Source organism: Nothoprocta perdicaria, unplaced genomic scaffold (genome assembly GCF_003342845.1).
Source record: "Nothoprocta perdicaria isolate Ctin4 unplaced genomic scaffold, notPer1 scaffold_32, whole genome shotgun sequence".
NCBI classification, from domain to species: Eukaryota; Metazoa; Chordata; class Aves; order Tinamiformes; family Tinamidae; genus Nothoprocta; species Nothoprocta perdicaria.
Window position 1 is genome coordinate 1,840,947 of NW_020455555.1, and position 25,902 is coordinate 1,866,848.

General features: G+C 42.0%; 1 protein-coding gene across 1 annotated transcript; it reads left to right on the forward strand.

Moving 5' to 3' along the window:
- The first annotated feature begins 10,187 nt into the window (after positions 1-10,187).
- GLUD1 (glutamate dehydrogenase 1) lies at positions 10,188-24,363 on the forward strand. Its single transcript, XM_026043042.1, has 12 exons — positions 10,188-10,264; positions 11,121-11,176; positions 12,070-12,133; positions 13,677-13,771; positions 17,017-17,196; positions 18,784-18,921; positions 19,914-20,051; positions 20,180-20,260; positions 21,064-21,187; positions 21,873-21,964; positions 22,552-22,614; positions 23,233-24,363. Exons 1-12 carry the CDS (start codon positions 10,198-10,200, stop codon positions 23,350-23,352), a joined length of 1,218 nt encoding a protein of 405 aa, XP_025898827.1. The 5' UTR covers positions 10,188-10,197; the 3' UTR covers positions 23,353-24,363.
- The last annotated feature ends 1,539 nt before the right edge of the window (positions 24,364-25,902 follow it).

A 25,902-nucleotide genomic window follows, 5' to 3' on the forward strand; every position in this document is an offset into this window, starting at 1 on the left:
CCCCCCCCCGGCCGCAAACGCGCGGCCCGGGCGCCCTGACGGGCAGCGCTGCGTGTCAGCGGCGGCCCGGGGCGCCTAGGTGTCATCCCGATCCAGGGCTGTTCCAGAGGTACAGCACGCAGGAGGTTTCCCAGGCCTCCAGCAGCCCTCTTTTCAGCCGGGGGAAACTCCGCGTGAAAACGTTTTCTGTGCAGTTTGTGCTGTGTGGGGCCGATGAGCCGTGGAGCAGAGGGGGAAGGTTTTTGGTAAATATGTTTTTGACAGGCAGCCCGGCTGTGGAGAGTGCGGCCGGGTTGTGYTACACGGAACTTTCTCTTTCGGGCACAAATGGGGAGTGCTGCTGGTGAGGTTTCCATCCCTACCAGACCGTGTTGTGTAGCGGGGAGCACAAAAACAGTTCAAAACAACGTGGGGGTTGGCTCTCAAAATAACTCCCGGTGGTTGCCTGAAGCAGGAGTTTCCCAACCGCTGACTTAGTCATAGCTGCAGCCTGGTCTGCACGGAGCAGGCCCTGCATGTGCAGGGCTCGGGGCAAGCGCGCCGTGGGGCTCGGGGCAAGCGCTCCATGGGGCTCAGCTGCTGCTCTGACTTCCTTGAAAAGGCTGGTGACTCCTGCACTGCTTCCTTGAAAAGGCTGGTGACTCCTGCACTGCTTCCTTGATAAGGCTGGTGACTCCTGCACTGCTTCTTGGGGCTGCTCAGGTCGAGTTGTTTTTTCTGCTGCCTGCAAAGTCCTTTTCTGTACGGCTGCTTTTACTCTTCAGAGCCACAGCTACATATTAAAATACAGCTCAACAGCAAATGCACTAAAAAGATTATGTCAAGCACTGAGAAACTGCTAGTTTTTCATGTCCCTGTTCTTCAGAAATGGAAGATTCATTTTCTAGACATGAACATCAGTAACAGAAAAAAAAAACAGTGATGAGATACCTTCTGTTTTGTTAGTTCCTAAATCCTAGAGAGAAATTCTTGATTTTAGTCTTCATTTCACATGCACATCTGTCTGTATTAAGACTCTAGGAAACACACTAAAAGTTAGTTATTAGCAGCCCTGGTAGACTACAGTAGCCCAAGACTTTCCTCCATCTGATGGACTTGAGGGTGTTTTGCTTGCATGCACCTAGACATCTAAAACACAAATTTTAAAACATAGAAAGTAAGTAAATAATATGGGACTCTGGGTTGCAGTCTTCTCTGCCTAGCATGGGTAAGGACAGAATGGCCGTGTTAGTGCTGAAAGTTTGTGGGCAGTTGGATTTGTCAGCTGAAGAAATAAGACTTTGTCCTTTTCTTCCCGTGCRGTTTCCCTCCTGCCGTGGGGTTGGGGAAGGACTTGCAAATGCTGTTTCCTTTTCCAGGCTGTTATAAAGTGTAGTGCTCATTAATGGATTTCACCTTCTAATGCTCTTTAGGAATTGGCCCACTATCAGATGACAGATCTGGCTTTGCTGTAAATTTAAATGGGATGTGATATGGTATGTGTTCAGTAAACAGCTGGAATGCTTGAAACCTGTTATGAAAAAATAAGGGAGAAAAATAACTACTTAAACCACAAAGAGAAAGGATGGTAAAGGTATTTTAATGTTTGTGGTATACCTGATTCTTCCTGAATGCACCAGCTTGAGCTTTGTCCAAAAGTGATCTTTAAACTAGAATCTTACTAGATTCTGCAGGAAAAAAAAAAAAAAAACACAATATAGTTCAAACATTATAATATTGTGAAATGAGACAGCTTTCTGAAATGACTGTCYCAGACCTTGTGTAGTCCGGAATCTGATGTAAGGAATTTGCAGCAGCAAAGAGCACATGTTTATCTTTTAAAAGAAGGCCATGAGTTAACATTATAAGAAAGACTTTCAGAGCAATAGGTGGAACATGGGTCCTGGATCTATCCAGTGGCACAATTATGAACTTTAACTTTGCACTTATTGAAAAGTAAAATATTTGATTAGAAAAAGAAAAGTAAGAGAGAACCCTTCATTCTGGTAGGTTATAATGTACAAGTGGGTATGCTTGGTCATCTCCCACGGTTCTAAGGAACATTCTACTTAAAACTCTTATTACAYGGGCATTTCATAAGTTTTAAACATGATATCAATATAATCAAACTTGACTTTACATCTTTAACTGCAGTTAAAGAAAAAGTGCTTGATATGTCCAGGTATTATTAATAAAAGCTGAACCATGAGGGACACTCTTTTAACAGTATGAAGTACTGTTCTGTGTACTGATTAAGCAAAAGGCCAAAGTATGGTTTAATTATATGATTCAGAGAAATAAATGTTTTTCAGGCCTCAGGCCCTCAAGGTTGTCCCTTTACATCTATAGTTAAATACTTCATTAGTACTTCTGTGTATGTTTTGGTTTGCAAGGTCATTTACAGTTTTAGCCACCAAGAATTTATACTGTAGAAGAATTTTTTGGTTTAAATGCCATAAACCTAAAGACAGCTCAATTACTCTAGGAAACATAGACCAAAGAAATATTTYAATATTTCTGAATGCTGAGCAATACTCTACTAATTCTACTGTGTTTTTGTAGCTTAACATGTCGACAGTAAGGATGTGTTTCCTTTTGYTATAGGTGACTCCAACATCACCTTCACTTTTTTCTGCCTGCTGATTCTCCCCTAGACTAAGATTCCTGTGTGATAGAGAGGCCCGAATCCAGTCAGTGCCAAACTGAGTGTGAGGCTGATCTTTATGGAGCAACTTGCATGGGAATGACACCCACCGAGGAGGGGGAACTCTGCTACTGGTTGACTTAGTGTTTCAGTATTAACTCTTCTGATGCTGCGAGTAAAAAGAACTCAGCAGAGGGAATGTCAGCAGGGCTGGAAAAAAAGTGTTTGGAGTGAAGGGCTGTGTCCTGGTACAGAAGTGGAAGGGCAGACCGTGTGGGCTGGTCTGAATGAGGACAGATTCAAAATTAGTCTTCAATTTTTGCGTGGGTCATGGTCATACCATGGTGGGAAACTTGACTGTCATGTTTTACAAGTAAAGTACACAAGTTTAAAAAGTAAATAATACCATATTCCTACCTCTAATACCCTATTTTGAAAAATCTAATGTATTGTTAATATAAATAGGAAGTTCTACATTGACTTACTCATCCTACTTTCTTCTCTTCCTTAAAAATAGATTTAGAAACATTAACTTGATTGTGTTGGACACAGTTGTCACTACACAATACTGCATATGATTCACTTCATTGGGTGAAGAGAAGTGCTTTTCAGGAAAACTGGCACTAAGTACTTGAAACATGCTTTGTTTTCAGCTTAACTTCTATCTTGTCATTGAAGGAAACCAGAAATAACAGTTCTGTCTGTCTTGCACCATTTCTCTCATTGTTTCAGAAAAGAATCTTTAATTGTTCTAAACATTGCAAATGAGTGCAACTCGAGGAAATGGTGACTCTTTCTTTTTTTCATCTGTGCTTTAAGAATGCATGGTCCTGAATGCATCCATTTAAGTGGTACATGTGGCACTGTACTGGTTCCAGCACCCAAGTCCAGGTTTTAAAGATTCCATTTTCTGCAATTTAATTCTTTGGGAACTCAGCAATATGATGCATTTTTGTGTTGAAAATCGTGAAGTTGCAAAGCTCCTTATGATCCAACCTGAGTATTTCTAATACTGGAGTGATGCTCGGGAAGCTGAAGTGCTGTTGCTGGTCAGATCAGTCATTCCCCTGCTCGCGTGGTGACATGCGAGCTAGTGGCCAGAACTAACAGGAAACCACAGCTGCTCTTGTTCATGGCATTRTCGGCTGCCTGAAGAACTCAAACCAAATACGGCACAGGAAATGAGATGTCTGAATACAGATGACTTGCGGAAAAGTACCCTGCAAGTTCCTATTTAAAACATTTAATTTTTGCAAATCATTCTGTCAAGCTTTATAGAACGTATAAAACTGGTTAAACTGCTTTTCTCATGAGGTCATTGCTGACAACTATTTTCATTAATAGGCCAGATTCAGAGAATAGATTAGTGAAAGCAATCAATATGCAAATACAAATAAGCTTTTTAAGTCCATAGGTGCATAGTAGTATTGAAATAATTCCATGTTTCCTTGGCAGCATTTACTGCAGAGATAAAACTTTAAGAGTCTAATCRTGTTAACTGACTGTCCAGCAGGTCTGGTATCAGTGAAGCCAAATTAATCAGAGTTGTGAAAGAGCATAACCTTTTTCTTTATACTCATTCAAATTGCCTTAACTAAGTCTCAACTTCTTCCTCAGTTTGGAAACATTTTCAAATTATCCTTGCCAGTTCTAGAATAGATTCAGTCTGGCTTTGATGTAAAAAGAAGTTTGGGCATTTTGGAAAACTGTCATACTTCACTTGAAACATCATGTTCCCTGTCTGTATTTGAGACTCTTAGTTAATCTGCTCRTTTGACTTGGAGGTGAATGAATGTGATTTCCTGTGTGGTGCTGTTCTGGCTTGCTACCAGACGGAACTATTCACTGTGAGGAGACTTTCCTATGCTCTGGTTTTGGCTGTTCCTCTTCTGCCTACCAGGATTTCTTCTTCTCTTCTGACTTAACGGCACGGTGCTGAGCTCCTTACTAAACAAGGTGACATTCATTAATTCTACCCTTGCTTCAGTTCTGTTGCAGAGCTGTAAAGCTCGTACCAGTATCACTGCCAACTCATCAGTGGTCTCTTCCATGTATATTATCTCATCTAAAACAGTACATACACACCATGATGCTAAGTCTGCAAAGGAAAACATATAATTGGCCAAAGCTGGAGCTCATGGCACAGGCCATTCTCCCTTGAAAATGGAGAGGCCAGCAGAAGTGCCATCAGGTAYTGTCACTTCAGGAGAGCTGCGCTTACCCTGGGGTTGTGTTGGTGTCATTGCTTTTCAAGTGATGTGTGCGTGAAAGTCTTGGAGGGTAAGATACATAACAGTATATTGGGAGCCATGCAACATACAGACTATCTGTAACCTGGAATAAAGCATGGAAACTGGTCTAACTGCAAGGGAATCAGTTTTATAGATAAAGGCTAGTAATTAGCACAGCTGTGATAACATTTGCGTTATTACAGCTAAAGCTTAGGAGTGCCTGATTTTCACAGGTTCATGTTTTCCTATCATAGTATGTGTAACTTTACAAGTTTGTAAGTACAATAGTAGATGTATGTTTAAACTGCAGACTGTGGGGTAAGGGGAATAAGAGCACAAGGAGTGGCATCCTATCAACTTCGTGGCTTTTTATAAATGAGTCACAATTCTCAGTGAAGCATACTGTTTATTTTAACCTTTGATATTCTAGTAAGAGCCTGTGCCTTGCGTCTCTGGCTGTGAATCTTTTCACACTCAGCTTCTTCATAATGAGCTCTAGCCAACTTTGTCCTTGAGTTTAAATAGTTGTTTTCCCTGCTCCTGTTGGCTCCTTTTCTATTTATAGAGGGATCAGAGCTCTCAGGCCTGGGCTTCCCGGATCAACACCGGGTTCGGAGGCCGAGGAGGGCAGCCTCTTGCGTGCTGGACCCCTCGTTCCCTGGTGCTCCCAGCAGGTATTCCTTGTGGCAGCTCTACACGAATTAGATTTTCTTGCTACAGAAGAAGCTACTAGGCACAGCTTGGMATTTGCCTGCTTCGTGTCAGCACTCCGGTGGCTTGTTTGTCGGGCGCCTGTGGCATTTGGACCACAGAAGTAGAGACCAACTCAAGGGTGACTCCCTCCTCCATACACCCACACATGGCATTAGTGTCTTTATCTCRTTGTTACTCAGTCCTTGTTACTGCAGTGTTCCTAGTGAATTCTTATGAATTACCCATTTTCTTTTTTTGTGCAGGATTAAGGCAGTTTTATAGATGAGACATGCACTCTATCTTTGCTTCCTAGTGATATTCACTAAGTGCATAAATACACATAATAAGTGCTGAGCTGATGTAACACAAAATCTGTCTTATTAACATTTAGAAACACAAGACCTTACTAATGAAGCACATATTTGCCTTAACAGAGTGGCTTTTTAATCAGAATGGTGGGATGTGTCCATAGGGGAGGCTATTCCCTGTTCCAGGATACCTAGATAATACTGTTTAAGAAGAAAGCTATATTTTTATCTCTTCCCCCTTGGCAGTTAGTGATTTGAATTTAGGAATGAGTAATTCATGTTGCTGGTTAGTGTGCCGGGTTATTGTTTTTCCAGTGCTGAATTACGTGGTCCCCTCTCTTTGTTAGCTTTCCCTGGAATTTCTTAGTCTTCAGTAACCACAAGTTTGTTATGAGGTTGTTTACCCATTGCTTTTCAGATAATTAAATAAGGCTAAGCAGTTTCCTTGTAGGGAAGCTTGGAAGGACTACCGTCTTTTGGGGATTTTTAAAAAATACAGTTGTCCTGGAAGGGCCTAGGATTGCTTTGAAGTTCTTTTCCTACTGAAATTCGTCTAAATTAAGTTGTTATACATGGATACAAAGCTAACATTAAGATTGAAGATGCTGCAATAATTGCTGGAGATGATATATAGATTTTTGGGGGGGATTTTGTGGACAGAAGTGAGGGTAACACAAGCTCCATGTTAGCCAGAATCATGACCTGTAAAATGCCCATAATTAGTCTGAAAGCTCTAAAGACAATTAGGAGATAATACTGAAGTCCAAGCAGGACAAAACCCTGGCTAGGTAGGAGTAATTCAGCGTGAGGTGCAAGGCTCAAGGCTGTGGTRCACCTGGAAGACGCACCAAGGTTCGCGAGAGGCTCGGGGCCGGGGGAGTAGCTCATCAGCCCTGTTGCTCTGAGCGGCCACCTTGGTTAGCTGCTTAGTTTTGAGACTCCTTGGTGTTAACTGCTTAGTTTTGAGACTTGTCTTTCAATACTTCACCCTCACTGGTGATGATAGCATATATAGATGGCTACTCTCTATGATAACTGAACTAGAAGATCAGGAAACCTAACACTATCTTTCCTAAGTGCATTTGTGCAGATATTTAGGCAAACTGGAAAGATGGTAATCTATAAAAAGACGTTCTCTATAAAAGCTGTGGTTCTGTGTATCTTTCCTTTAAGTAAGCACACGGGAAATAGAACACACTGGGACACACAATCAGTGCAAAGGAAAACCTCGCATGTACAACTGGTTACCTTTGCTTTGAAATAAAGACCTCCATTACATACCTCAGTACAATGCTTAGTTCAAACCTTAATCTACATCTGTACAAATTGCTGTTTAAAATGGTACCTGACARCTGCAGTAAAACTCTGGTGCAGGATCTTGGTAGACACCAGTTATATCACAGAATCCAAACTGCAGTCTCATTGATCAGGACTATTTCAACATTTATTTTAAAACGCTGTTCCAGTGCTTTGCTACCTCTACTTGGAAATGTTAGAACTAATCCACAGCATCTCTCTAAGAAGCTAATCTTAAATCACGAGCAAATTTTACTGTGGTCAAAACAGCTATGGGGCTCAGCACGGAGATAACTCAGTGAGGAATAGTATCTGCAGAATATGGAATGCCACAAAGCACAGCTTGCAAAACCAAAGGCACTAATGTGATGATAAAGCCTTTCCTCTATACTACTCAGTAATGAAACAAAGCTAAAATAAAATGCTTTCCTCATGTAGAATTTCTGTTCATTGCAAAAACAACCTACGGCCCAGCACAGTGTTTGACTTCTTGGGGTGTGGCAAGGAAAGGGAATACTCATCCAGAAAAAGAAATCGTATGTTTTCCAGTGAGAAGTATTTTCCATGGAAGTGAGTCATGCAATAACTTGAGGCTTTCTTGAAACTATTTAGTTCAACTGGTTTGCTGTAACAGTCACAAGTTTTCAGAGACCCGCTATGTGGGACCTGCCAAGCTTATAAAACGCTAAACTTGCAGCGTTTTCATTGCTGAAGTATGACATATCTTTGGGGGAAAAATAAAAAAGGAACAAAAAAGCAAGAAAAACAGTACTGTATCTGCAAATGTCCATTTTAGAATCAAACGACTGAGTATTTCTGCTAAAAGAGCTGTACAAATGCATRGCAATACTCTGCCCGTACCAAAGGAGGAAGCTGTGAAACTAAATTTCAGTGCTGTCCAAACATAATAGAAATTAAGTCTTTTATCCCTGTGCATCCTCCTGCAGGAATGCACAGCGCTCTCGGATGCCTGGTTCTCATCAGCCCACATAGCTTAGCCCAAATACCTCCATCTCACAGGGCTGCAGAAGAAGCTCATTCTCACTCAAAAATATAGAAAACAAACAGGACAATTTCAGCCTCAAGCCCCTATTCTGGTACCTGTAGATGGGTGACTATAGTCACCCTGAGAGTATAGGTGTCTCAGCTGAAGGTGTTTCAATATGGTGTTAATCTCAACATTTTCCCTAGTTCACCCAGTATAAAAGTGTAATATGTGTTGCAATAAAACATGTAGCYGCCCTCAGTAAACCTGGAAATGTAACTGAATTGCATGTGTGAAGCCTCTAGCTGCACTGCTGCTTGCTCAGGTTTTCAGATTGCATCTTCGTGATAAATATGCAAAAAAGCCACTTTTTTTGTGTTCTGTTTCCTTGTTAAAACCATTCAAAATAAGCAACCCTAGCTCCGAATGCACCCGCTGCAATATTTTGTGTGCCTGCAGCGGTGCTGCTGGTGCGAGCGTGGCAGGGCCGCCCTGTGCGCAGGGCTCGGTGCAGCTGGAGCGGGCGCGGGGCCGGGCGCGGGACAGAGCTCAGCCCTCAGCCTGGGGATCCCTGCCTGCGGCGTCTCACACTGCACTGCTGCGCCTCGGGGGCTCCGCTTCGATCTCACTGGTTTTCCCTGCAGAAAGTATCTTGGAGGCCTCCAGTTCAGGGCTTCCTCGGTACCCGTCGCTGCCGCAGGCGGGAAGTGGTTAATCCAGGCCTGGAGCCCACCCTCCTTGCCGGGCTGCACATTGGCATTCTGCGCGGCCAGGTCTTAATTGGACTCGCATAAGAAGGCAGAGCTTGGCCCCCAATTTTGCCTGGGTGCCATTTACTTCCCTGGACACCGGGACTGCGTCCAGAGCCGTGGGGAATGGCTTTCACAGGGCAAGGCGCTTTAGCCGGGATAATGCCTCCTTCCTCTCTGAGCACCCGAAAATGTGCCTCTCCAGAGAATACGGGTTTGTGGCTCCTCGTCCCCGCCTCGGAGGGACACTCTGTGCCTGCTGCGAGCCACCGCRCGCCTGGACACAGCCTGCAGCCCGTCCTTGCAGTGCCTGGGCAGCAGAGGAGAGAATAAATTCTGCACAGCTCTCCTAGGGCTAAAGATAAGATGATAATGATAAGACCAAGCCTGAAAGAGGCTCATGCAGAGCTGTTGCCTCATGCACTTGTGGGRTCTACCATGCTTAGGCCTCTTCAGGCTTATATATGTGCACCTAATGTCTAAAGTTTTCTACTTTGCAACTACCTCTAGAACACGAGTTTTAAAAAATTGTATTGGGTCAACTTACTGGACAATCTTCTTGGAAGACTTTTAGGAGACAGCCAAGTGATGAGACCTCTCTCCCTTTGCGTTATCATTTCCAGTGGGTTCCAAGCCGCCTTGAAGGCCGCGGTCACCAGGTTTGAATGTGAGCTTCTCTCAAACCCGTGAGCACAGATCTGGATCCCCTGTCAGCGCACGCTTGCGTGCACGATGCGGATGGTGCCAGCTTTTATACAGGGTGCAGGACGGGTGGCTGGGTCACAGCCTGCCTCGCTGGTGGGGTTAGTGTCTCAGAAAGCTCTGAGCACATTGGGACTAGCAGAGCGGCTCGGCGCTCCGCGCGTGGCCGTCAGAGCCGCGAGGCCGCGAGTGGCTGCGCTGGAGCACGGCCAGGCCTATTACAAAGCTCATCGCTCAACAGAAGCTGGCATTACCCTAGCAGAGGGATGTTGATTATGACCTCTGCTGATAAGTTACATGCAGGAACACAGTTCATGTTGCATAAACAGCGAGTGGAGTTCAAAGTTAAAGATGTCACAGTATGCTCGTGGGCTTCATCAGTCTSTCTGAAAACAGGCACTATCCGTCTGGCACTCAGGGAACCCGCTCCTTTGTTCTAGGCTGAGTGCTGCTGTTGGTAGAAAATTGTTCAAGTTTTTAATTCCTGCTAAAGAAAACTATTTCAATAAGAGAATGAGGGACTGTTCTTAAATATTGAAAGGCAAATGGGTTTCTAAGTTGAATTCCTTTTTTTTTTTCCCCTGTGTGTCTTGCAGGTATTCGTTATAGTATGGATGTTAGCGTGGATGAAGTGAAAGCCTTGGCATCTCTAATGACATACAAATGTGCTGTGGTTGGTAAGTGATGATTTGTGAAGCAAGAACATAGCCTAGAAGCTTAGTCTGATGTAATTACTGATATAATTTGCAGAAAAGTATTTGAAGGATTAAATTACACTTTAGGCACTAATCTTTCACTAAAATTTGCTTCAAGTGGGTAAAAAACAGACAGTGACAAATATAATTATTTATAATTTGTCTGCTGTTACAGTAACTTTTTGGACCAAAATCAAGTTGCATTTTCATTGGAAAATCCAAACTCTGCTAGTTGCCCACCTATGAAAGTACAGTTTCTATAAGACAAATCCATGTATGGCAGACTTGAGTTGGGAGGAGGTCATTTTAAGGGGAGGGTATGATAGAGACTGTGAAGGATTGAGGCAGGGGAGATCTGGAGGGATATTTATCTGCAGAGATAAATTTCCTTTATGGGTTATATAAAAAAAAAAGCATAATTCATATATGGCTGCTTAATTACAGGGGAATTTGGAGAGCAATTAAACATTATATGCCTGGAAACAAAATATGTATACAGAGAAAGTTCTTTTGTATAGAGAAACTTCACTTAAGACTTACAGTGCAAAATAAACTGTAAAACTTACTGTTTTTAGAAATACTAAGTAGAAGAGCTTGAAGGATACAAGATCTAAATCATGAACTTAAAGTTTTAAAGACAATTTTCAAGCTGCCCTTGAAAGATTTCCCCTTTTAAAAGGAGCTCCCAGATTAGATTATAGCTTACTTTTGGGAAGCCCTGAGCATGGCAAAGCTAAATTCCTGCGAAAATCAAAGATATAGTGATTCACACAAATTATTGACTTGTTCTGCCTTTATTGTTGAAAAAGTAAAATGATTTTCCTTTGCATTCTTGTAGATGTGCCATTTGGTGGGGCAAAGGCTGGTGTCAAGATCAATCCCAAGAACTACACAGTAAGCTTAAATCATAGATAAAAATTCAGTTAACTGCAGTACTGAAGCCAGCCAGTTTAAAAGCTCTTTTAAGAGTATTGTTGGCAACTTAAAATTTCCTGCCACTTCTGCCTCTGTAGAGGCCAAATGAAGTTTCTGTGTGCAATGGGTAGGACAAGTATTCTTAGAAATGGTATACTTCAATCATTTAGTTCCTTATATTTGTATCTTAAGATCAGATGACTGCATACCATTTGAAATCTAATTTTTTTTTCAAGTTGATATTGTTAATAAGGGCTTAAATTAAACTGCTCTCGCAAAAAAGTTAATGTTTTTGTTATTATGACAAATAGTTTTATGGTCCATTAAACCTCTATACGCAGTGTTCCAGTGTAAATAATAGCTAACTTGGGTTATAAAAAGTTCACTGCAGGCTTGCCTTCTTGCCCTAGTTAAAATAAATTGTATAGAAAAGGAATGCTCAAATATATGTAAGATATTCTAAGCTCAAAACTCCTGTGAGGATCGGGGTGAAGTACTCGAGGACTCTCTTGCTTATGTAACCTGCAGGGCAACTATTGCTGTTGCTGGGTATGAATTTGTCAGGCTATGGGACTTGTTTGCTGGAAGGCTCTGCTATAAACATAGGTGTTTCTCTGTGCTGCATTCCTGATTTGTCATAGATCAGAATGTGCAGAGAGAAAGTCCAGCGTTTCCTTGTGCTCTGCGAGTACCACCAGCCTGGTTGGGAGGGGCACATGGACTATACRTGAAATACATGAATCATCCTTCCTGCTACAAGAAAAGGGCAGCTTTTTCACACTTGGGTAGTATTTCTGACTAATTCTAATCTGTTATGATTAGTTCATAAGCACTAATCATTTCTTGTGATATTTATTGCCTTTTCTTTATAGGATAATGAATTGGAAAAGATCACAAGAAGATTTACCATGGAGCTAGCAAAAAAGGGTTTCATCGGTATGTTGTGCTCAATTTTAGTGGTAAAATATAGGAATCTGATTTATCATACGTTGACAATGTTCACTAGAGAATGTCCTTAAAATAACTGCATTTTTGAGAGCTGTAAATAATTTGGTAAGACACTTCGAGCAAAGAACCACAAAGAATAGGATCACTGCAGCTTACTACATACCGAAAGGGATAATTCATAACCAAGCAAATCATAAGTCATGGCCAAGTTTGTTGCAGTTTTAATCTCTAATATGGAACGGCTCACAGTTACTATTTTCCTGTAGTCTTAGTTGAGGCTTCTGGCAGATACCAGAGGAAACAGGAAGGAAATGGAAGATCCACCCCAGAGAAAGTTCTGATGGCTTCACCCCTGGCAACCTCACGCTRCAGAGGAAGCTGAGCAAGAAGCTTCGGTGTCTGTTGTGACAGCACCTCAGCTTTTGTAATGGCAGCAGGRGTTTCATTCAGAGTCTCAAACCTGAGCTGCGCTCAAGCTTGTGTCTGACAGTCTGCAAGTTTTCTCTCAGATAAAACTGGGCACTATCAGCTCAGCTCCTGATTAAAGGGAGGACCTTTAGCTATAGAAGGTTCTTTTTCAAGTGAAGGCATGAGGTAGGGCATATAGCCAGTCAAGTGTCTGCCATGTATTCCTGGTGTCTGACTGCCTTTAAGAATGTAAATTAATATATCAACATTTTCTTGCTCTCAAACCAGAGTGATTCTCATGAATATTATACTTCTTTCAAAAGCACTAATTGCTGTTATGTGTAACTAGTGTAATACGATTCGCTATACTGCATACTAACTGCAACAATTTCTAGTTCATTGCTAGCTAAAATAGTTGGATGAAATTAACCTTCCTTTCTGGCTTTATGGTAGGGGCTGAACAGCTTTCAAACCCTTTAAAAAGGCCACTTTGTAGAGACAGACATGGCTTTAAAGCCTTGCTGAGCAGAACTCTTTGACCTTAAATAGGTTGGATAAATGCTTCTTTTAATTATCTAGCAAAAATAGAATAGATTTGCTGTGGGTACAACAGATGTGCAAAGGTTCTGCCAGAGGTTTAGTTCATGAAGAAAGCTGTAATATACTTTACTTGAAATGAGAGGTAAATTCAAATGTATTTACTGTAATCAGTGATTAGAACAGCCTACTAAAATTTCTAAACAAATGTTTAAATTCAACTAGGGAGGAAAAAGAAATTCATAGAAATGTGTAAATATTCTAATAGAAAAACATTAAATGTATGTAGGATCATACAATAATGATGTCCTTTCTGTTCTAATAGCAGCCATCATTAAAAAAATAAAAATATGATTCAGATGCATTATCTTTAACTTTTCATTGACAAACTGACCTTCATTTTACTGTCTTGTGTATTGCACAATTATCAACTGAATTGAATCCAAGCAAACCTGTTACTTGAGTAATSAACTGAGGATTAAATAAGAAAATTCTTTGCCAAGTCCAGTTCAGTTCTCAAGGGAACAACATTTGAAGATAACTGTTCATGTCTGAACCTTCAGAGCTGTTTTCCTGTTGCCAACAGGACCTGGTGTTGATGTGCCTGCTCCCGACATGAGCACAGGGGAGAGGGAGATGTCCTGGATTGCTGACACCTACGCCAGTACCATAGGACACTATGTAAGTTTGGGGCAGAGACTAAGCTATTGGATGTTTGAAATTAAAAGATGCTTCATTATCACTTTCTGCAGTCACTTCCAGCAGCTCATGAGAAATACAGAGGGGTTTTATGTGTTCCCCAACACCCCCTGGTAGCCAGGCCTTATAACTGCTGGACACGTATTTCCCTGGCACGTCTGGTCAAGGCCTGCTTGACTGTCCCAAGACAGTGTTCTTCCTGGCAAAATACTTGTCCTGGGCTATTTGTTGCCCATACCAATCACGAAGAGGGTGGCGTGGGTTGTCCTAGATCTGAAATACAGTCTGAGGTGCCTCTGGGGGGAAAAAAAGAAAGACTGCTTGAAGAGGCTGTAGCAAACGGATTACTCGTGTTGAATAGCTTTTGCACAGAGCTGCCTCTTGGCCCGGGAAGTCTAAAGCGCTACTTGCTTTTGGGCATTCACGCATTTAGATGCAAATCCTTCATGAAAAACCTCAAGCTTTACAAAAGTAAAAAATACTGCTTAGGGAACATTTCAGGCTGCAACGTGACAACTTACTCCCCAGTCATAACTTAAGAAATTTAAGAAAACCACTGCCTCAAGGTATTAAGTTTTAGTACAGTAAGCATAGTCCTTGCACTCAAACGCATACTCCACTGGGATGCTGCAGACTTGGCACTTTTAAGAATGATGCTGAAGGCTCACAGCAGGCACACAACTYTGTTAACAGTCCGTACACATACAGCAGTGCTGTAAAGCAGCTTCCTTTTTGTTAGGTGGAAAACTAAACAGTGATACAGGAAAAGATTTCTTATTCTTCCCACCTCGTGATCTCAGCTTATACTGTCCTTAATGATAATGATAAGCACATTTCACCAAGAAAACAAAAAAAAMCCCRAAAACCAGCTATTGTAGATTAAGAAATAATAATAGTGGTAGTGGTAGGCAGCAATGTCTTCTTTTATTTCTAAGCTGTCTCTGCGAGGCATTGTCTTAGTCCTGAAGAACCAACGCAGCTAAGAAAATATAGCTCTATTTTTCTGAAAAGTGGATTAAAGAATTGGAACAGTAAGGGAAGTTACTTCTTTTTGTAGGGTTGTTTGGTTATAAATGGAAGAGATAATGGTAGCTGTAGCTGGACTCAGGAACTATTGTGAAAAATTACCAGGTGTAGAGAAAAAAGGCGAGAACTCTGTCAGGGCTGATAAGAGTGCAGTAATCTATCAAAAGCAGTTTGTAGAGGAAGATGTTTCAGGTAACTAGCTGGCTGGGACACCAAGAACAACACTGAAGACTATTGCCCAATGTATAAAAGTGACAATGAAGGAGAACTGGAGAAAAAAAAAACACCATTGAACAGAAGCTGAAACTCATGATAACCTAGAGAAAAGACAGCAGCTGTGTGAAGGACCCCAGGCAGCTGAGCAGGGAGACAGCTCTTTGGGAGGGTCTGTTTGGGAAGGTACCGACCTGATAACTCAGTGTGACTGTGTGCACATCTGATGTATACACATTGCTTTTTTATTTGACTTTAAAATGTAAGTRTGATGGCAGTTTGGGGCTCTGACATTTACTGTGGTCTGAATATGTGACTTTGAAGACCTGCCCTCAGCTCATGCTCTGTTTCTTATCAAATGATGCAAGTCTTTAATAACTACCATGTTAACTGTTCTGGAAAATCCAGCTTATGTTCCTGGATGACTGAATTATACACCGCTAAGGTGTTTGATTAAAATCATCCTTTTCTGCTCGTCTGAACTTTCCAGTACATGAGCCTGACTTGTAGGAGATATGAGGAGACTTTAATAAACACATCCCTGTCAGTGGTAGGAGGCTGCACTCATTTGTGTGCCCATAAATCACACTCTGCCTCCTTTGTGGATCATGAAGGCTGAGATACAGTTTCAGTGCAAAGAACAGGATGAGAACCCACTAATACTTCGGAGAACCGAGCCAGGTTGTTTCCATCTGACAGCCTGGATCTTGCAGGCGAACCGAGGGACCACAAGGGCCGCCAGAGGGAGCAGCAGCTCAATGAACAAAACGCAGCCGCGCTGGGGAAACTGAGTCAGGAACTTTGTGCTGGAGCCCAGCACCATTTTCACTGCGTTTAGAGGGGACCTAGCAGAGGCTGCAGTTACCTCTCCGTGATTTTCAGGCAGTCTGTAGGTTTGCTCTCCGCTATGGCTCTAATCACCTGCTGCCATCCTGCCTGAGCCTTCCCTTCCTCTCATGCAGCACTGCTCCGTGCCCTGCTCCATGCGCTGGCATGGAAATGCCTCTGGCACAAGCCGTGGCGAGGCGGGAGCCTGGCGGGAAGGCGCTGCGGGAGGATCCGTGCCCGGCGCGGCTGCCGGCAGCTCCTTTCAGYGCTGCCTTTCCGCCTGCTGCCAAGGCGCTGCCTGCCTGCGGGGCAGCCCCCCGGACGGCGGGGCCTGGGAACCACCGGGCACAGAAGGGCCTTTTCCAATTACTGCTTTCAACTGAGGAATCGGCTCCAGCCTTAAGGAGGCTGTTTGTTCGCAGCTAGCTTGTAGAAGACTTGATTTTGGTTGGCAGCAGATTTAAGGTGGAAGCTGGGTGCTTCTTACCATATTGCTGAGTAGAGGTAGAAAAATAGAAGTGGAAAATACTTGTCTAGCCTTTCCTAGGTGACCTTTGTACTGTAGATTTTTTAGATAAGACAGGATCCCTGTGCTGTGACAACAGGAAGGTGTTGGGCTTTTATTGTGTTTCTAAATAACTGAATTTGTATAAAAGATCACTAAACACTAATAAAGATAATTAAATGGCTTTAGCTGTGAACAATCTCAAGATGCATCTGAACCCTTTTAAGTATTAAAATGTCAATCAAAAATGATAATGGAAGTTACAACTGCTATAGGGGTTAATATTGAGCAACACATCCCTCGAAACTTTCTGATTTGTCCAAGCTCTGCTCTTTGCTAACAGCCCAACAGTAGTGTCACTATCATTAACCACAAATTCAAGTCCATTTGGGTGCAACAACAACAAAACAATCAGACCACATCTAATACTGCATTGTATAAATTTCCTGACACCTGCGGAAGTATTATTTTCTTTTGAGAAGCTGTTGAGACAACCTTAGGAAGGAAGTTGGCTTTGTAAATTAAATATATATAAACTGCAAGTTCTGTCTTTAATAATACCTGGATCCCTATGTCTCTAAAGTGCACAAAACTTGTTCCAGCTGTCCTCTCCCTGGCTGCTTCCCTAGCTYACAACTCTGTCATTGCTTTCCAGGACATCAATGCACACGCATGCGTTACTGGTAAGCCCATCAGCCAAGGTGGGATCCACGGACGTATATCTGCAACTGGTCGTGGGGTCTTCCACGGAATAGAAAACTTCATCAATGAAGCATCATACATGAGTATATTGGGAATGACTCCTGGCTTTGGGGATAAAACATTTGCTGTTCAGGTAACTTTTTTTCCCCCCCCCACTTAAACTACAGGGAAAAAGTGGTAAGAAAAATTCTGGTAGAGTTGCTTTTAGAATGGGCTTTAGCAATAAACCKTGTTAGAGTTTTACAGCTTTCAAGATTAACCTTTACTCTCAAACTTTAGAAATGCTTCTCAAACAAGAGAGGTGCCCTTTATTTTGGACTGTTTTATAAAAACTGAACTTTTGATTGCACACTACAGGCACAAAGCCAAACCTCCAGTCTTTGTAAACCTGGTTGCGAAGACCAAAATGAGTTACTACTACAGCAGCTCTTTAAACTAAGGCACTGCACACATCTTAATGAACTGTGGCGCTATTTTGGCCTAAAGAAAATTTGCTGTACCTTTCTCTAACAAAATAAAATCAGTAAAGAGTGTGGGAATTGAGTAATATGTTCCTGTTCCACTAWAGACTAAATGGTTGTGAAAGCAGAAACTGATAGTGATACCGATAGCTGAGTGGAGGGTCTGAGCAACTGCTTTGTTTGGAGTTGTCTTTCGTATTGACTCAGTGGTTGTYAGAAACAGCAGAGTCCACAGAGCGGGACCTCTGCGTTGGCCTCAGCCGGGCAGGGCCTGAAACGAAGGGCTCTGCCCTGCCCGGAGGCAGCAGCTCTGCCTGCCCCGGGGCCTCCTGTGCTGGCCGTGGGCTATCCAGCACGCCCTAAAGCGGGACATTAAACTGGAAAAAGGGCCAATGAAGTAGCTGTGGGTTCTTCTAGGAAAATGAGGTGTATTATTGCACATAGACCTAGGGCATGCCAAATGGTTACATCAAAGCCTGCCTCTGATAGAGGGAAAAAAATGGAATCTTAGAGATAACTAGAGCTATCTTCTACAGGGATTTCATACTGAGCTKTTTTTTCCTGGATAGAATCTTACTACAAACTGATGGATGAGGATCCTGGGACCATTTGGTCTGCCCTTTGTGCTCTTCTGCTACCACAGTGTGGAATAATGGCCTGGAGTGAGGTGTTCTACTCCTGTAGAGATGTACAAAGTGCTAATGAAATGCAAGGTTATCTAAATTTAAATATAAGTGATCTGTTTTGTATGGGATTGCTTCAGAAATGCATTAAAAATAACACAGCTTCCTGATAGCTTGTTTGAATCTAAAGAATTAATTACATCCCTTGTTTAATGCTTTCTATTCTGGGAGGGTTTTGTCCTTGTAAGCCTTCCTTACCCAAACTAAGTGAGAATATTATTTTGCCTACAAACATGAATCTCACCTTGAAATAGTTACATAGAAATTTATGGGCCCCTTTAGGGCGGTTCCAGTCATAAAATAGATAAACATAAAGTTGCTATGAAAGTATCATGACACTGAACACTTCCCTTACAGTTTTTCAGTATGAAAAGCTTTGAGCAAGTACACATTCCCTACTATAGTGCACAATTTCTGCCAAGTTATTATTCAGAAGAGAAGGTGTATAGATTTGTGCCATCTTTCCTGTGCACATCATCKGATGCCCAGCCCTTCTGATAGATAAAGAGCCATTCAAAGCCTCAGCAGTAATAGCCAATTTAGCTAAAGGGTTAACCCATGGCTTTCCTTCTTCAGGGATTTGGTAACGTGGGCTTGCACTCTATGAGATACCTGCATCGTTTTGGAGCCAAATGTGTCGCTGTTGGAGAGTTCAACGGTTCTATCTGGAATCCGGATGGGATTGACCCGAAGGAACTAGAAGACTACAAATTGGTAGGAAACTTAGCAGAGAAGAAATGTCTGAAATGTCTCAACTTTGTTGGCTTTGCAAGCACTTAGGATGACTGTAAGCTGGTGTTAATTTGCAATATGTAGATCATGCTGCAATTAGGAATTACCAAATGGCTCAGGAATCTTCCTTTTGCTTTCTCCTAATCGCCAGTACGAACCTGAAGCGTTAACACTAGCAGATCCTGTGGCTTTGGCAGTCAGCTTGCTCCGTAACATTGGGTACTTTCTTCCTTTTAGCCTGACTCTGTAAAAGGGAAAGGGTTTGCATGTGATTATTTAGGATTCAGAATTGGAGCTGGTGCTTATTTTGCCTTTCTTCTGACTAAACTAGGAGGGATGTCTCAAGCAACCAGGCCAGGACGCTCCTGAAAGGTTCCTGCCTGAGAATCATAACCACATGTTAATGCAAGCCCTTCCTGTTGTTTACTTGCTCAGAGAGTGGTGCCAAAGAAATGAAAGCCTGTCTCACAGATACTAACACAGGATTTCTTAAGGAACTTATTTGTCTTCTTTTAAAGAGTGCTTCTGTCCTTTTTTAACCCACTTTCTCAAAAGAATTAAAAGATTCACTAGACAAAGGCCATCAATATAATAGTAAAGTTTAAAAAGGTACTTCTCAATGCTAGGCAAAGCAACTTGTCCTGTGCTTAGCGGACTGGTGGGTCATTCCAATTGTTTGAAGGCTATTGCATTTACCTTGTATTTTAAGGAGTTGAGAGGAATTATACATTTTTGTATACACCAGGGAGCAAACATCTTTGTCCAGAGAGCAGTTATGCCTCCATCGTGGGAGCCTGGATCACTATCTACACTTTGTGAGCTAGATTTATTGCCTAAGACAGGAATTATGCTGTGTGCTGCCTTGCTAGTGCTGTTTTGACCCTCTTCTCTCCCTTGTAAGAAGTCTAGAAGATGGGAGGGAAGTAAAACCAGTGCACACACTAAAAACACTGTGATTTGTTTCCTTGGAACAGCAACATGGGACGATCATGGGCTTCCCCAAAGCACAGCCCCTGGAGGGCAGCATCTTGGAGATAGACTGCGACATTCTCATCCCTGCCGCCAGCGAGAAGCAGTTGACTAAGGCCAATGCTCACAAGGTCAAAGCAAAAGTAAGTTGGAGAAGCCAAATGCAAATGAGAAGTGGAGAAAGGCTGCGTGAATGCTCGTATTCACCAACAAGCGTGGCTGCAAAAGTACAGCTCTCATTTAGCAGTTGCTCTGCTGTGGTCCCTTTCAGATTATTGCCGAAGGTGCCAATGGGCCTACAACCCCTGAAGCCGACAAAATCTTCCTGGAGCGGAATATCATGGTTATCCCYGTAAGACTATCTTGATCGTTGACTTCTCTTAGGAGTAATGTTTCCATAAACCATAGCAAAATGTTATTTATTGAACTTTTTTTTTTAAGAGTTCCTCTGATGTTTGAAAATGGGTACAAATTTTCCTTAAGACGGGGAAATAATTATCTAAAGATCTCACAGCAACAGTAAATGCCCACTCAAAACAACTATCCCATGAAGGCTACATCTTCAGAAGGAAGCACAAGTATTTCTTAAATAGGTTCTGTAGTTTTCCCTTTTGGAGTATTAGTTGCTATTTTCCTAAGTAATTCACTAAAAAGAGGAGAAAGGCAGAGCAAATACACCCACTACTTGTTTGTAAACATCATGTCTGTGAATGATGGTCTGGCTAACCTGTCTATCACAGACCGATGGATTACATGTTGCCCACAGTAATAATTGGAAGGAATAAGACCTGCTCAGGAATAATGATATCTGGGAGAAAGGGAGTCCCTGTTGAGTAAAAAGATCTTAAGAGCAGCTGCTCCTCTGGCCTTTATCAGTTGAGATGACCTAAGGATGCCCTAGTTTTCTTGCTCGAAAACTTGTACTAAAATAAGAGTCAAACAAGCAAAACTGTACTGGTTTCTAAAGACAAGCCTGCTTTAAGGCCAACAGAAGTAATCCCTGGGCTCCAGAAGGGCATAAATATTGTCACACAGGAATAACTAGATTGACTTCTTCACTGCTATTTAAACTAATGTTTTGCACTTAGTGTTTTTGCTCACTTTTCCTAACTACAATTCAAGACATCTCTTTTTTTCTGCACTGTTTCTGTGTAGGATCTCTACTTGAACGCTGGTGGTGTTACAGTATCCTATTTTGAGTGGCTGAAAAACTTGAACCACGTCAGTTATGGGCGCTTGACTTTTAAATACGAAAGGGATTCAAACTACCACTTGCTCAGTAAGTGCTCAGTTCTGTTTKCACTTCTTCCTTTTCGCTTCATCCTTTTTCTGTTACCATCTTGCAATTCTTGAAGTAATTTTTTTCATTTTTGTGAAAATACTGACTACAAAGCCACTTGTGGAATACTTTGTAATAAACTTCTTACATCTCTACGCTTGGTATTTGAGCAGTATTCAGAGTTTTGAGTGATAACATTGTTCTGCACGTACAACAATGGAGAATTTCTGTGAAAGTCAGTGATATCACTGGCAGAGGCACTGCAGAAACTGGCTTATGTAGTTACTGTAGATATGGGGATAAGTAACACGGCTATGAAATACAACAGGAAATAATTTATGGCTTTAACTATTTTATCTGATGCTATCAAGATGGGAAGGTTGGTCAAGCTTGCTGTCAGCTTTCTGCAGCTACTAAGGTAGGATCAGTAAAAGCTACAGTGTGCTCATGTCTGACTTCATCCCAGCAGTATCACTGGAATATTGATACTTGTATTGGAGGCCTTCATATATAAAACTATGGGATTAACATCCTGTCTTTTTCTTAGAAAGCAAAGCATAAGATGATCTCCCCCCCCCAGCCCACCCCTGTAATCTGCATTTCATTTTAAATTGCTGTGAGGGCAGGGGAAGATATTTCTTTGAAACACACTGGTTACCTTGCCTCTGTTTTTTCTGTTTTCTAGTGTCTGTCCAGGAAAGCTTGGAAAGAAAATTTGGGAAGCATGGTGGAACTATTCCAGTGGTGCCTACAGCAGAATTTCAGGATAGGATATCAGTGAGTAGTTGCTATTAGTTTTGGCTGTTCTGAAGCTGTATCCTGGTGTTAATAGGGAGGGATTTTGCACCAAGGTGCTACTGCAATTACCTGTATGGCCAAACAATTAAAAGGAAAGGATCTTAACTGCTCTGGATTGCTGAACACACACCTTTTGTTTTTGGTATCCTAAGAAAAGTATCCCCAATATTGCTAAAAAGCTACAGTTTTAATATAGACTTCCCTTTGTGTTGATAACAGCTTCACAGTGTTAGWTCCCTATTTAAATGGCAAAAATCTCAGTCCTTTTTAAAAATACCAAATGTAGCCTATTGTTATTACAAAAAAAAAAAAGGATAGTTATCTTCTGTTACTGCCTCGGATTTTAGACTCAGTGCATCTGAGGTTCTACGATTGACTTTACCACTTAGCCCTTTGAATACCACAGTAAAGTTGATAGATTTTTAAGTCTTGCGTCAGTCATTAAAAGAATATAAAATCAAGCTTCAATAATCATGAGCATCCATCATCATTATCCCTTATGCAGGACAAATCCCTTTTTTTTTGTATTTTGAATTAAACCCCAATTCTGTTCCCCTTTCTTGCAGGGTGCATCTGAGAAAGATATCGTCCATTCTGGTCTGGCTTACACAATGGAGCGCTCAGCCCGGGTAAATACCAYRTTAAGAGAACGTCCTTGTAGGACAAGGAGAACGTAAGGGGCTTTGCAACAGTGGCCGAGTATGTTGTGCAGCACTTGCTTCCACCAAAAGGAGTGGATAAACAGTTCACTGCAGCAGAAGCCATTGGGAGCCTGGGGCCTGATGCCTGCGGGGACAGCCAGCTGGGGACTAGCACACGGTCATTACAGACTAACACATGAAATCAGAGAGGATTTTCTAGTATAAACTGTAGTAATCAGAAATATATTCACTGTCCCCTTGTGCTTGACTGATGTGGGACAGATAGGAGAGTTTACTTGCCACTACCACTCTCAGAGTGATCCCTTTGCACAGTATTTTTAGCTGGTGGGACAGAGGCTTGTAAAATTTGTCGTTTGCCCATGTATTTTAGGTATGGATCCATCCAAGACCAAAAAGGAACAATGGGAAAGTCTAGGAACGATTTTCTGCCTTTTACATCTCAGATGTAGAGGGAAATAAAGAGTCAGACTTGATCCTCAGAAGCCCTAAACTCTGATATCAACTGCAAAGATCCTCTRAGAAAAACCTAATGTAGTTGAAGTGAAGAAACTTGCAGAAAACTTACGTAAACCTTTTCTGTTTCAGCAAATCATGCGCACTGCCATGAAGTACAACCTGGGTCTGGACCTGAGAACAGCTGCCTATGTCAATGCAATTGAGAAGGTCTTCAAAGTGTACAATGAGGCTGGCCTGACCTTTACATAAGCAGGCCCCTACTGCTCCTTATTGTATCCCATCCTTCTTGCCGTTCATGTACCCTTTTCTTGAAAAAGCTTATCACAAGTTTACATGTAACCACAAAAAATTCTTTTCTTCTGACATTATAGTGGATTCTATTCTGAATTAGTTTCAGTCCAAACTAGTTTTTTTATATAATAAAATCCATGAATTAGGATATTGTATACAAATATATACCTGAAGATAACCATTCATCTGCACTTGTGGGGGCCATTCTGGGTATTTCGCCTACAAAAACAAAATGGTACATTTTATGTATGGAAAGAGTGGCCACGCCACCTGGCCACTGCTCAAACTTCAGATCAGATACTGTACTATATGAGCATTTTGCTCACTATTACTTCATGCACTTTTGTTTAATTATGTAATTTTGGCTTTGGCACTTTCAGTAAGGCCTTGTATGATCAATGCCATGGCATTGTCAGAGGAAGAATGGGCCTCCAGCAGGGATTAAYTTTGATAGGAATCTAATTTTTATTTGTAGTAAAGCTTCAGGCCTGATTCCCTTTAGGCAATGTTTTTTTCTTTAACTGTGCTGCTGTTAGAGGACTGCTTCAATTGCTTGTTCAAGCTAGCTTGACTATCACAATGAAATATATAGAGAAGTGACAGAAACTAGTATTTTTATAAGCTGAAACATGCAACTCTAATGTGGTTATGTTTTTAATCAAGTATCTATGTAACTAGTCTGACTAKAGGTTTTTTTTTTTTAAGAAAGGATAATCTGAATTTGATAAGTAATCCTACTCTGAATTTTTGACATTTTTTCAGTCTTTTCCTTTGTGAAAGTAAGTTATTGTCACAGTGAATGACTAAAGTGAAACTGCACCCAGAAATAGTTGGCCAAACTACACAGGAGCTAAATGCTGCTATATGAACTTAATCCACTGTCTTAACACACAGCCTTATTTTTGCCTTCTCTCGCTCTCTCTTTTTTTGTCGTCATCTGGAGATCTTGAATGTTTTGAATATGTTCAAGTACAACAGAATGGACCTTGACACAATATTGGATCAAGCACAGGTTTTAAAGTTTAAGGCTTTTGTCCAGGGGAGTCCCATTTAAGTGCCAGGTGTTATTTATGTAATGAATATGATTTTTTTTTTTTTAAATGCCAACTAGTCCCTCCCAGAAACTCATACTTTTTTTCTAACTACTTTGTAACTGCATGACGTAACCTGGTGGGAAGAGCAGTTATTAAAAAAAAAGTTGACCTTTCCAAACCTCCTATGCTGGTGTATTACTCTTTCGTATTTCACATACTAGGAGCTTTCGATAATGTCCAAACTGGTGAGCGTTCACAGCACCCATATTTATCGTTACATGACTACTGATAACATACACTGAATTATCACAAGGTGCTCACTAAACACCACTTTATCTCATGAACTTGCTTGTTAACAAGCCTGCAGAAGCTGGTGGTGTTTGGTAAGTCATTCCAGGTCRCTGCTGCTTCTCTGGAAGGAATTTGTGTGAAGAAGAACTATTTTAGTAGTTAGCATGGAGCAACAAACCTACCTGTGTGATGCATTAAGCTAGTGGTTTACTGCATGGGTCGGACTAGGTGCTCTCTAGAGGTCCCTTCCAACCTCAACCATCCTGTGATTCTGTGATCATATATGCTGAAAGGCCGGGTTAGAGCAGTACTTTCTCTGGACTAAGTGCCGTATGTTCTTACTGCACTTGATTTACTAAAAAGAAAAAAAAAAAAAAAAAAAAAAAAAAAAAACCACAAACCCACAACACTGAGCGTGGAAAGGTTACTGTCAGCAGAGCATGCTTCTCTAGACAAGAGAGCTGTATCTTGGATGTTACCTTTCAGTAGAGTTTTACATAAACGACTGTGGGATAGAGTGAAATTCCAGGAAGGATTGCATGCATCTGACAGACTGCCACCCCTTTCCAGCAGGATTTGCACGCTGAAGCACTGCAGCAGGTAGCTGCACCCCACGCACCAGCGAGACCCAGCTGGACCAGGGCTTCCTGCAGCGGAAGGGCCAGCAGCAGGAGCAGTGCAGAGCCTGGGCCAGCTGCCTCTATTGCTCCTGTCAAGCCCCACGTCCCGCTGCCGTTTCCTCTCCGTCCCAGCATTACTGAAGTGGTCCCAGGGGGAAACATGACCCCTTCCAGTGCTGAAAAGTGCTTAAAATGATACAAACAGCTTGCACTAGGAGCCAGCTGGAATTTCCCTTACCCACTGCCACMAAAGAGATACAAAAGCTGCAGGGTGCCTAAGCTAAATATTCCATTTCACAGCTAGTGTCATAGCCACCCRGTAGCACTTGTTCCCCCACAACGCGCTGCAGGAAAGCCCTTAGTGTGGCTGGATCCCCTTGCCCAACTTGTGGTAATGTTCCCTCACCTCTTACCAGCAGCCGTGCTGGAGACCTGCAGGCATCAACCCGAGTGCAGCTAGAGACGGTACCAAGTGGGAACAGCTCATGGAAAAGCTCAGACTCCGAAGCGTTGCCTCGTGCACGGAGCACGGCAGCCCCTCTGCCCTATAGCTGCAGGCACAA